The sequence below is a fragment of the Pteropus medius genome, unplaced genomic scaffold (genome assembly GCF_902729225.1).
Source record: "Pteropus medius unplaced genomic scaffold, Ma_sr-lr_union100, whole genome shotgun sequence".
Taxonomy (NCBI): domain Eukaryota; kingdom Metazoa; phylum Chordata; class Mammalia; order Chiroptera; family Pteropodidae; genus Pteropus; species Pteropus medius.
Window position 1 is genome coordinate 1253720 of NW_024345479.1, and position 12528 is coordinate 1266247.

General features: G+C 43.2%; 1 protein-coding gene across 1 annotated transcript; it reads left to right on the forward strand.

The window, feature by feature from the left end:
• Nucleotides 1–640: 640 nt before the first annotated feature.
• On the forward strand, nucleotides 641–6364 carry LOC120611135 (keratin, type I cuticular Ha3-I). The gene is made up of 7 exons (XM_039873522.1): nucleotides 641–991; nucleotides 2518–2600; nucleotides 3582–3738; nucleotides 4653–4814; nucleotides 4899–5024; nucleotides 5197–5417; nucleotides 6238–6364. Exons 1-7 carry the CDS (start codon nucleotides 644–646, stop codon nucleotides 6362–6364), a joined length of 1224 nt encoding a protein of 407 aa, XP_039729456.1. The 5' UTR covers nucleotides 641–643.
• Nucleotides 6365–12528: the final 6164 nt, after the last annotated feature.

Consider the following 12528-nt stretch of genomic DNA (forward strand, 5'->3'; position numbering starts at 1 on the left):
GAGTAATAGCAGAAATGGAGCCCGGAGTGCTTCCTGTAGCCCCTGCTAGGAGGAGGCTGGCAGTGCCTCCACGTGACCTGGATGGAATGACTAAGGGACATTGCACTGGATAGACAGCTTTGTTAGTCCTTTTGGATCTCAGCTTCAGGACCCCTACCCAATGGTCTGATTTCTAGGTGGGCTTCCCTAGATGATTCTTCTCATAGAGGCCTTACTGAGTATGAGCTGGATGAGGCACAGATCTTTCCTCGTTTAGAAGAAAGAGGCACAGATGTGCCCCCAACTTTGGGGGACAGGGTACAGCTGTCACTCTAACTCAACACCCTGTGAATAAGCACTGCTGTTGGCATGGTAATGGGTTGGTCACTTTGAAGCTTGTACTTAACCAACCAGCACGATTGATGAGGAGTCCTGAGTTAGCAAGAAGCCAGAGTAAAATGTTTTATGAGGTAAAGGATGTGTGTGAGGTGGCTTAAAAACAAATGGAAATTGGTAAACATGGTAAAAAGGGGTAATGCAGTGCGTGGTTACCACACCCACTGCTGACAGAATATAAAGCTTTGGGATGGAACCAAGGCTTACACCAGAGAAAAAGAATCAGGCTTTGAAACTGACCTTCAGAGATTCACTCCGGCCCAGCACCATGCCTTACAACTGCTGCCTGCCCAACTTCAGCTGCCGCTCCAGCTGCCTCTCCCGGCCCTGCGTGGCCCCCAGCTGCCAAAACATCCCCCTGCCCGGGGCCTGCAACATCCCTGCCAACGTGGGCAACTGCGGCTGGTTCTGCGAGGGCTCCTTCAATGGCAGCGAGAAGGAGACCATGCAGTTCCTGAACGACCGCCTGGCCAGCTACCTGGAGAAGGTGCGCCAGCTGGAACGGGAGAATGCGGAGCTGGAGAGCCTCATCCAGGAGTGGTGCCAGCAGCAGGAGCCCCTGATGTGCTCCAGCTACCAGTCCTACTTCCGGACCATCGAGGAGCTCCAGCAGAAGGTGAGGGGTGGGCACCACACTGCCAGATTAGTGAGCTATTGACTCAAACGTAACATATTCACTTCTGAATGGATCTAAGACGGTTCAAAGCGAATGTTGAGAATGATAAAGACATAGACTTCATCAGTTTAGGTACAACCCATCAAGTAGTCTTCGAAAACCTATTGGGGAAGGCCCACAAAGGAAGGATACAGACCAGAGAAAAGGTAAAGCATTAGGCCAAAGCAATCTTATATTGCTTCTTACCTGAAACCAGAATATCTGATTCTTTAGTTCTATTATGATATCCTGGTATTTTTTTTCAGAGCCTATAGCATTAAAAAAAAAAAAAAGCCACACCTGGAATTATTTCTTGGAGCTAGGAACTTCATGAGTGAATTCTCAAATATTTAAAACATTTCCAAAGTTGTTAGCAAGAAGAGAATGTGTAAAAAGAAAAAAAAAAAAAGAAAAAAAAAAGAAAAAGAGCCATTGACTTCTGGAAACCTTACTAATACATGCAGACACTGTACTGTCCACTAGAGCAAACATGCACATAGGTGATTTATTCAGGGCCAGAAATGCAGGAGTAGAAATGAGGATAACTAAAGAGCCAGCATAGAGGTGGGATTTAATACATGGTATAAATCAGGGAGGGCTTCCTGGAAGAGGCACTATCTGAGCAGGATTTGAAGGATAAGCAGGTGTTTATACTAATTGTACAAGCCTTTGACTGTCAGAGGGGATTGTCCATTGTTTTATAGTTCTGGCAGATCGAAAGCCAGAAAAGGGCCATATGATTTGAAGAGCATGCATTTATTTACCCACACTCAGTGCTGGAATAAAGGATGAAGTCCCAAGTAAGATGGTCTCTTTCCTTCAGGATCTCAGAGTCTAATAGTGGAGAGAGATATAGAAATGAATGACCACAGTGAAGTTGATAAGAAGCATTAACTATCTAAGGGCAAAGTACTGTGAGAACACATGGAAGAAGGAGTCGGGGAAGGAAGGGGAATGTGGGTTATGCACAGGGTCTTTCTAGGTGGGTGAGGGCATTCCAGGGCAATCGAGGTAGAGGGAGAAGCTTTGTGCAAAAGTCTTGTTCAGAGCAACATGACAAGAGAGTGCAGATAGGTCAGCAGGGACAGAATAAGCGGGTATATGGGTAGGATAACCAACATGTCCTGGTTTGTGTGGGACTTTTCTAGGTTTAGCATCCCAGGAATCCCCTAGTCCTAAGAAAACTGGGATGCTGGTCCCCCTGTGTGAGGCTCGGCACCCAGTATATTCAATTCCTACAGGAAGCTAGAGACTTACCAAGAAGAGAAGACTTCATGGTAGAGGGCACATTTCTCTTGACTGTTTTAGTTTTGAAACATTCAGTTCTATTAATCTTCCTTTTATCCCCAAACTGAAATCTGAGAAGACTCGAAACTATTTGGTAGAAATGTGACTTAAAAACAAAAAACAAACAAAACACCTTTTCATGTTAAGGCACAAGCATTCCTTCCCAGTATAACTCACTTTACAGTTAATCCTGTCTCCAGATCCTATGCAGCAAGGCAGAGAACGCCAGGCTGGTGGTGCAGATTGACAACGCCAAGTTGGCTGCTGACGACTTCAGAACCAAGTAAGATTTTTTAAATGATGAGAGCTGTTCAGTAAGGGAGAGGCTAAATTGCAAAGTCATGGCCTCTGTCTTGGGAGCATGCCAGCAGAAGCTATCCGAATGCTATTGGGAGGATTCCGGCGTTGATTTAGTTGGATTAAATTTCAGTTCGTGTCCTCTAAATGCCAAAATTCCGTATTTTAAGTTTAGTTTGGAGGAGCGCAAGAAACCACCCATTCTTTCTCTTTTTCAAGTTAATGTCTGGATCAAATTGAAAAATGAATTTCAAATCAGTTTTTTAGGTATAGGGTAGTCAGTATTAGCCCATCAGAAAAATTATTAAACCTCAAAAATAGGAGGCAAAATATTTCAGAGAATCAATCAATTTTTCTGGGTGTTCATTACAATCATTACAATCACAAGAATCCTTTGCATTTTTATGGGACTTTACAATTGACGATGTAACTTTACTTGGTCATTTCTTCATCTTCAGGCCACCCCGATGAAGTGTTAGTGTGGTTCCCATTTTATAAACGAGGGAATCAAGCCTCAGAGAGGTTAGGGGACTTATCCAACTGACTTCTAACTCAGTGCTTCTCTTAAACGCCAGATGGCTTCTCAGGGTGGTTGGAAAGGACAGTGAGACAACCCATATGGCAAGCTAATGGAGCTTACCGACTCACTTAAGAAAGCAAGATGACAGGACTTAGTTGATGGCAACCTGTGAATGGGATTCTTAGAACAAATGCAATTACTATTAGATGAGAACTGGGCATAGGCCCCCAACAACACCCTCTCTATGGGTCTCAGGGAAGAAATGGGTCCTTTTACTTAGCCCGGTGATAATTTTTTCTCTTTCATAAACTTTGAAAATATTCAAAATATAATGAATTATGTCCAATTATATTCAATTTTACTTGGATGACTAGGTCAGCCAAGTAAGTAAAGCCTGGGAAAAATTCTTCCTCTCTGATCTCCTTTGACCTCTGGCTGTATGTGAAGGTACGAGACGGAGCTGGGCTTGCGGCAGCTGGTGGAGTCGGACATAAACAGCCTGCGCAGGATCCTGGACGAGCTGACCCTGTGCAAGTCCGACCTGGAGGCCCAGGTGGAGTCTCTGAAGGAGGAGCTGCTCTGTCTCAAGCAGAACCACGAGCAGGTAAGGGAGTCCTAGTCCCCAACACCCCAATATTGAGAGTTCCGTAACTCCCCTGAGCAGGATGAGGTAGGTCCTTTGCTAAGCACCTTAGAGCTAATATAACATTTTGCTGTTTGCTCAAAACATACTTGGGGAATATTGGGCCATGAGTCACAGGCCTCCATGTTTTTACCTACAAGAGTGTAGTCAGCTGACTTTTTTCCACTTAGGGCCAGATCTGTGACCAAAAGTCCACACAAAGATGTTTAACATACTTTCTACTATTTGATAAAATCTATTATCTTCTCAATAGATGCCAAATGAATGACTAAGACTGGAAGGAGATAACAAACTTCTTTGTGTTATATGTCATCTAGATGTTAGAACCGAAGCTGAATAAATGGGTGGATGGATGGATGGATGGGGAAAATGGGAGAAATGAAGGAACTCATATAATGGTTGATTCAGATGTCGTGGTTGAATGTAATACTAGGAAATCAGACGCGTGTCTCAAACATTAGGTGTTTTGATGAAGAGGAAATATCCCCTAATAGACAGATGATGGTAGAAGACATGAAATACATGAGAGGAGTTAAATCTGGTTTCTCTATATTTAAGTAGCAATAAGTATAAACCAGTTATCATGTCAGGCTTACCAATTGAGCAAAGAGAAAATCAGAAAGAGATGACAGAATCTTGGAGTCGGAAGAAACATTAGCAATTATTTAATCAAGAGGCCTCCGGGTACACATGAGGAGACTCAGATAGGGGGCCTGAATCACAAGAGCTAACTTAGCTGGGTTTTACAACAACTGGTCTTCAACTCACGAATCCTAAATTTCAGTGCAATACTCTTCTCACTAATTGGACTCCCTCAAAGAGAGTTTATTTACAGACTTGTTCTGTGGGTTCATTCCTTCCCTTTCCTCTATCAGGAAGTCAACACCCTGCGCTGCCAGATTGGAGACCGCCTCAACGTGGAGGTGGACGCTGCCCCCACCGTGGACCTGAACCGCGTGCTCAATGAGACCAGGTGTCAGTACGAGGCCCTGGTGGAGACCAACCGCAGGGACGTGGAGGAATGGTACACCACCCAGGTGGGCGTCTCAGCACATGGCCACTCGGGACCCTTGGGGCCCTCAAGGCAGAGTCTGACCTGTCTCTCCCCTTTGTTGTTTCAGACCCAGGAGCTGAACAAGCAGGTGGTATCCAGTTCGGAGCAGCTGCAGACCTGCCAGGCGGAGATCATCGAGCTGAGACGCACGGTCAACGCCCTGGAGATCGAGCTGCAGGCCCAGCACAACCTGGTGGGTATTGTCTAGACTTCGGGGTGAGAAGTGTGAGGTCGGGGGATCAGAGCCACTGGGATGCCCTTTAGGCCATGTTCTCTTTAACTCTGAAGCTCTGACTTCCATGGGGCCCTATGGAGAACCCCACTAAAGGAGCAGCTCTGTGACTTCCTCGATCTTCCCCACACAGAGGGACTCTCTGGAGAACACGCTGACGGAGACGGAGGCCCGCTACAGCTCCCAGCTGTCCCAGGTGCAGTGCATGATCACCAATGTGGAGTCCCAGCTGGCTGAGATCAGGAGTGACCTTGAGCGGCAGAACCAGGAGTACCAGGTGCTGCTGGATGTCCGGGCCCGGCTGGAGTGTGAGATCAACACGTACCGGGGCCTGCTGGAGAGTGAGGACTGCAAGTGAGTACTTGTCAGGCATCTCCCTTGCAAGAAACATTCACCAAAGGATAAAATAGGGACTTTGCAGGTCAAATTTCAGATGCCAATATGTCTGTAGAGACCAGAGTTTTATATTACAGCAGTGAAAAGTAGAGGGTATTTGTTGCTACCTACAAGTATTTTCTGGCCCAAAAGATACTTTAGAGATTTGACTGTTTTCCCCACCAGTGAGTGTTTGAATGCTGATGGGTAAATAAAGCTTTGCACCTTCAGGGTTGGCTGTCACAGCAAAAGAGATAACAAAACTGTAACAACCATCATGTATATTGAATAGTGTTTTCAGGTGTAACCCAAATACTCAAATCCATTGTTTCATGGATCCTAATTGAATCCATGAGAGACAAGCAGAGTGGGAATAGTATAACCGTCATATAGATGAGCATTTGAACCTCCCACGGAAAGATGAGTCAATAACTAATAGGGTCCAGCACTTGTCACCGAACAATATTTTTATGAATACAGTCTTGTGGACTTTTCACAATTTCGTATGGTAGGTCTTACCTATACCCTGTTTTATGCGGGAAGCTGAGGCTTAGAGGGATAAACTGGCTTCCTCACAACTGCAGAGTTACAGAGGAAGGCCTGGGATTGCACCTTGAGTCTTCCGTCTTTTCCGTCCCATCTCTGACTTTGTAGAAGCGGCAGTTGGAACAGGCTTGGCTTCCTGAGACGTCAGAGAATAAATTCCACTTGTTCCCAGGTCTCCTTGGGTTGAGTCCCCTGCTTTATTTTTTTATTATTATCTCTCTCATGCTGACAAGTTTATGATTCTATGTCCTAGGCTGCCCTGCAACCCCTGCGCCACGACCAATGCCTGTGACAAGCCCATAGGGCCCTGTGTCACCAATCCCTGTGCCCCTTGTGGCCCCCGAACCCGCTGTGGGCCCTGCAGCACCATTGGGTGCTAGATGTCCTAGGGCCAGCAGGAGGATTGCATGAGGACAGAAGGACCACCAATGGACCAGCCTTGCTTCTCTGACAACAATCACCACAGGACTCCCACTCAGGCATCGCTATAAATCATCGTCTGGAAGAATAGCAAACGCCCAGGGTGTGGCTTGACTCTGAGGCCAGGCCCGCCTTATCCTCTTCATTCAAGGCCACTCTCCTGTCGTTATTCTGTGACCTGACAGTCTGACAGGTTGGGGCCATGCAGGTGTCAACCGAGATGTTTTGTGGTTCTCTCTGTCGCTTTGTTTGACCTTTCTTGCAGTTCCCCAAATCCCTTTACACATCTTCTAATAAAGTTTCCTCTTGCAAAGCAGAGATGATTTGTATTCATTCTTTCCCAAGTGTCTGCTCTGTGTGTATATGCTTCTTATAAAGCCACTTGAAAGCATAGGCAGACTGTGTAATCTTCTAAAAGATATTCGTCACCATTAATTAACATTCATTAAGCACAATGAGTGCCAGCATTCACTCAGGCCAGCAAGGAACCAGTGGGACCTATAAGGCAAGAAGCCTCATCTGAATGTGGTAAATGCATTCATTATGGGACCTCAGTAAAATACAACGGTTACCATTTCTAGAAAGTTCCACTTTTTCTTTTCCAAGTGCCTACAAGAAGGACAGGGACTAACATTGATTGAACAACAACCAAGTACTAGAAACTACACAACTAATTTTTTCCCTTATTTGCATCATAAGTAGCAATGATGGGACTGAATCCATAGCTCACTCTTTGAATGTCAGTTGTGCCTATGAGAGAATAAAACTGATTTCAAACAAGCACCCAAAGCTTATATTCCCTTCAAAATTGTCACCTTGTGAGAGATGATGCTATTCGTACCTCAAACGTCTCAAACTCTTCTTTGGAAAACACTGAAGAATTCATAATAACAGAAAGGGCCATTTCTTGCATTAGAGTAATATCCAACAGATTTTTTTTCTCAAATGGTTCTCTTCTCATTGGAACTTTTTAAACACTGGGACTGAATTTGGATTTGGGGACCAAAAAATATTCTTTAGAATCAAACTAGGATATTAAGTCTTTGCCAATGTAAAAAGTGACCGTTATGCTCGTGCCCTGCTCCTCCTGGTGTCCACTGATGTCTGGCCAAGGTTAATGGCTCCCATAGCTGTGCATGCTGTGGTCTGTGCAAGGTCACTGTCCCAGTCTGTGTCCAAACTGCTGATTATGTCTTCTTTCTTTGAGATGAAGCTGACACCATCACCCCTTGCTGTGATGATGCCTGCTCCAATGTTGGTCTTAAATTTGTGTTCTCTTATACTCTAGTTCTCTGAATATATACTCCCTTACTGTTGATGTTAGAGCTCCCTTATCCACACCTTAGGCATGAGACCCTGGAAGATGACTGAGTGACACTCCAATGCTGTATGCAGAATGTCCCAGACCCAGCTAGTGCATTCTAGCCTCTCTTCCTTCAGGAGGAGTTCATTCCCAGGAACCACTTCCATGCCTTGTACAAATACCTTTGTCCAATCCATCTCATCAGTTCTCCAGATTTGCGGGAACCACTGTTCACCAACAGTCACCTGCAGCTGCCCTTGTCAGGAACAGGTGCCTCCCAAACACCACTGTCTTTTGGGTTTTGCCATCATGCTGAAAAGCCTATTGACAATCTAACTATGATTCTGTTGATGGTAATCCTTTTTTTACTCCCTCTCTTAGACTGTTTCTAAGATCGTCTCTTTGTCTCTAGCATTGTGTAGCTTCGCTGCATTATGTGTAGGGGTGGGTCTGGTTTTGTTTTCCTACTTAGGACTGAGGTGCTTCTAGAACTGATCCATGTTTATACCATCCGTGGAAAATTCTCAGCCATTATATTTTTTGAATATTACTTCTGTCCTATTCTAGTTTCTCCTTCTGAATTCTTTTTAAAAAAAATAGCTGTATTGAAATATAATTTATGCTATAATATATCATTCATATTCTATAAAATTCACCTATATAAATTACATAATCCAATGATTTTTAAATATACTGATAGAGTTATGTAAACTTTACCACAATTTTAGAACATTTCATCACTCCTCCTCCCTTGCTCCAAAAAATCTTGTACCTAATTTGCCTCCCACCCTCCAGGTATAAGCAATCACTATTATCTCTATAGATTTGTCTATTCTGGACATTGCATATGAATGGAATCATGTAATATGTCGTATTTTGTGACTGGCTTCTTTTACATAGCATGTTGTAAATTTAGAAGCCAGTAAGAGAAAATTCAGCTTTTTCTTTTTTTAAAAAACCTTTCTGTGACAATGAACACACTATTTTTTTTTTTTTTTGCTCACCTTTTCATGAAGGGTACAGAATTTTGAGAGATGTGACTTTTTTCAGTGGTCTGAGTTCCAACTCTTTCATACAGACCAAAAGCTTTATCTCCTGTCCCTCATTTCTCTAATTGACTCTTTTCCAATTTAGACTCTTTCACAAACTCTCCGCGTGAGCTTTGGACAAGTCACTTCTCCATCTGGGTCCACATTTTCCCATTTGCACAGTGAAGGAGTTGGGTCAGATGACTACCTAGGTCCTTAGTAGCTCCAACATTCTAAGATCCTAGACTTCATCTGACTTCGACAGTATTTCCAGAAAAGAAATTTCATCATAATACCTATGTGTGAGAAATCCACCCTAAGAATGTGGCTCAGTGAGGTGATCCTAACCCCCAATCTTCTGGGATGGTGGGCTGGCAGTCAATCGGCAGAACATTTCTGCAAGGCTTGCTCCCCTTGTCATTCTCTTCACCTGAAGCTCAGACCTATACATCAGTCAATTCATGAGCTACAGGTCGTTTGATCCCATAGGAAGCTTGGTTTCCCTTCATCACTTCCTAATAGCTTCTCTTGGGAACTGGCAAAGTCAGCAGTTATCACAAGGGTGTGAATGCCAATCATGACAAAGGCATTGTTTCCAGAATAACAAGTTCAAGTGCAATTTAATAATTACGTTGGACTAGAAGCCTTACCGTTTTTTTATTTACAATTCTTTAAGTCTTTAGAAGATTTATAAGAATTTCCTTTTGGAATCTTTAATGTCAATGTTATTTTTTTTCCTGTGCAGAATATATATGTCTTCAAAAAATTTGGAGAAGAAAAAAAGTACAGAGAAGAAAAAAAAAAAGCATTCATTCATAATCCTACCATTTAAAAGCATCCAGTGTCATTATTGTAGTGTGGTTCTTTTTTTATCTCTCAGTTTGTCTTCATTGTTAAAATCATACAGCTTTTAATTTTGTTATGACTATAATTTTGTACCTTATTTTGGGTAAGTGGATTGTTCTTGAGTAGGGTCACCATTACTTGAACATTTGTGGTTCTAAGTTTCTCCAAATGATGGGATATAATTCTATATCTGATGGGATATAATTGTATTATGTAAATTGCTTCAAAGTGTTGAGATATAATTGTATCATCAATATAGAAATAACAATTGAAGTCAGGGAGACAACAAACCACTTCAGTATTGCTGAAATCTATCATTATTTCCACATTCACCCTCAACAGACCATACCTTTGGATAACAAGATTTTATTTGTGTTGGTTTTTTTTTTTTTTGTCTCATTGCCTTTAACTTCTGCTCCTAATTTATGGCAGATTAGATTGGTTGTGAAATTATTCATCACGGTGATGGGGGCTGTGAATGCAGTGAGAATCATCAGATTTGGGTTCTAAGTATAACAGCTTAAGAAAGCCATTTCTCCATTCTGAGCCTCGGTTTCCCCATTTGTCAAAGGAGACAGTTGGATGCAATGATCATTAAGATTCCTGACATCACTCTTGTTCCAAGATTTTCCCTCTCTCTTTAGACTATTTTGACATTTGGGATCTATCTTATGAGGTGGAAGGGAGGAAAGGAAGAGTCAAATGCAAAGCAGTTTGGTTTTTGATCTGCAGCTATGGCTGAGAGGCCTGGACTCTGCTGTGAGCACCATTCTCTGAGTTCTTCTCTGTCCTTTGCTTGGACGATAGTAAGGACCCTTTCTCCTCCCCAGGCAATTTATCTAGGCACACAACTGAGTTCTTTCATCATCTCTTCTCTTCAGGCTATCAAATAAGTCTCCTCCTATGCCTTGCAACAAAACAGAAGTAGAGTTATATGCATGGACAGTTCCAAGTGCTTATGCTTCTTAGGTAATTGTTCCTAAATCACCAACTATTATGAATTGTCGGATCTAAACACACTTGACGTCTTTAAACTGCTTAAAGCACACTCTAATTATTGTAAGAAAGTCTGTTTTGGTAAGACCCAAACTCACAAGCTATATAATCAGGTATCCGAACTGACTGTGGCAAGACTTCTCTAAATACTGAACAGTTCAGCTCAGCGCGTTTAAAGTCTCAGTTTACCAATGTGGGGGTTACTTTAAGAGCACAGGTGCAGTATACAATAGGCACAGCTTTGTGACTCTGGAAGGGTCCTGGCAACTTGCTGGTCAACATATCCAAGACCTTTTCCACGGTTCTGATCTCACAGGGCCCCTTTGTAGTACTTGACAGTTTTGACCTCCCTGTCCACTTTGAAGCTCTCTCCCCTCTATCTCTGTCACTACACGAACTGACTTTCTTCATTTCCTCTTGCTGTTTCTCCATTTCTCCTTGATTCTTTTTCTTTTTTCTGCTCTCTGGTTGGGAAATCTTCCAAAGTTTGGTCTTCGGCCCCGTGTTGTTCTTCTCGTTGTACACTCTCCCTTGGCTCATTTCTCCAACTCTTGCATTTGCACTAAGATTATACCTGTCACGAATTCTAGTCAGCATTAAGGACCTGCTGAACATTTCCCTATTCCTTCAAAGTCAGCTTATCAAGAATAAAACTATATTACTCCTCTCTTCAGAACCTTCAATGGCTCCCCACTGCCCTTAACATAAAACCTAAACTCAAGGAAATGTGGATGGTCCTTCATGTAAAGGTGCTTCATGCCTTCAAGGAACTCAATTAGGGAGAGAGATGGGCACATAAGTCATGATCATGCCATTTATGTTCAAGGTGAGATGAGAGCTTAGAGATATTTGTCAGAAGTTAAGAAAGGAGGTAGGTCATTTACATCTAAGCAGGATAGGATGATGGAAAAAATCTGCTTCTCTTCCACCCTCATATGTCATTTTCTGGCTCACACTGTTCTTACTGAGCTTCTTCCAATTCCTCTAATGCAGAATTTCCCAACTTACTGAGGTCTGAAGAAGCTAGGGAATGAGGTAGTTCACTTATTGAAGCAGCATGGGATGAGGGAAAGAATAGAGATCGGTGTTGGCATCCTGGCTTTACAACATATTAGCTTCTATCCTCTATGCCTTGGTTTACCCACCTGTAAAATGGGAATAATATCATTTAGCTTGAAGGGTCATGGTGAGGAGTGAATGAGATCATGTTTGTGAAAAGTGTACAGCACCACCTTGGGCCTGTGCAGGTGCTCAACAAATGCCAGCTTCTTGTGGCCACCGCTCTGGTCTTACTCTCCATTCCTCACAGTGCCCTGCGCAAACTATGATCCTGGTGAATATCTGCTATTTAATTGATTGACACCATGGCTATGGATGGTGTCCACAATATCAGGAAACAGGGCCACTAGGAACCAGGCTATTTTAACTGTTCCATTTTAACACTTTCTATTTTAACTCTGTTTTATTTTAACTCTTTCTGAGAACTATGAATTTGGAATTTGGTCTTTGGAAATTTGACCTAACAAAAGATACACGGGCAAGAGCTAAGCTTTTCTATCTTAGCAAGAAGAGCCAGAGGCTTGCCAGGGCGTCAAGGCTGTCAAGCTGGGAAGGAAAGGAACAATAGTGTCCCTGGACCAGCCACACCCCACTAATAAAGGCCAGGGTGTTCATGAGGCCAGCTCTTTGAAGCTGCACTATGAAGCTCTGGCTTCACTGACGCACAGCATGGAAGAAGAGTTCCGAGTTAGGGAGAAGCCAGGGTAAAGTCTTTTACGAGGTGAGGGACTCTTCTGAGGAAACCTAACAAATGGAGGGGAAGGGCTTTTGACAATCACCAAATAAGTAAGAATAAAGGGGTTGTCTTCCATGTCCACACCCTCTGCGGAAGGAGTATAAATGCTCCCCAGACGAAGGAGATCCACAAGGTCCTTGGAGAACTGAGACTCTG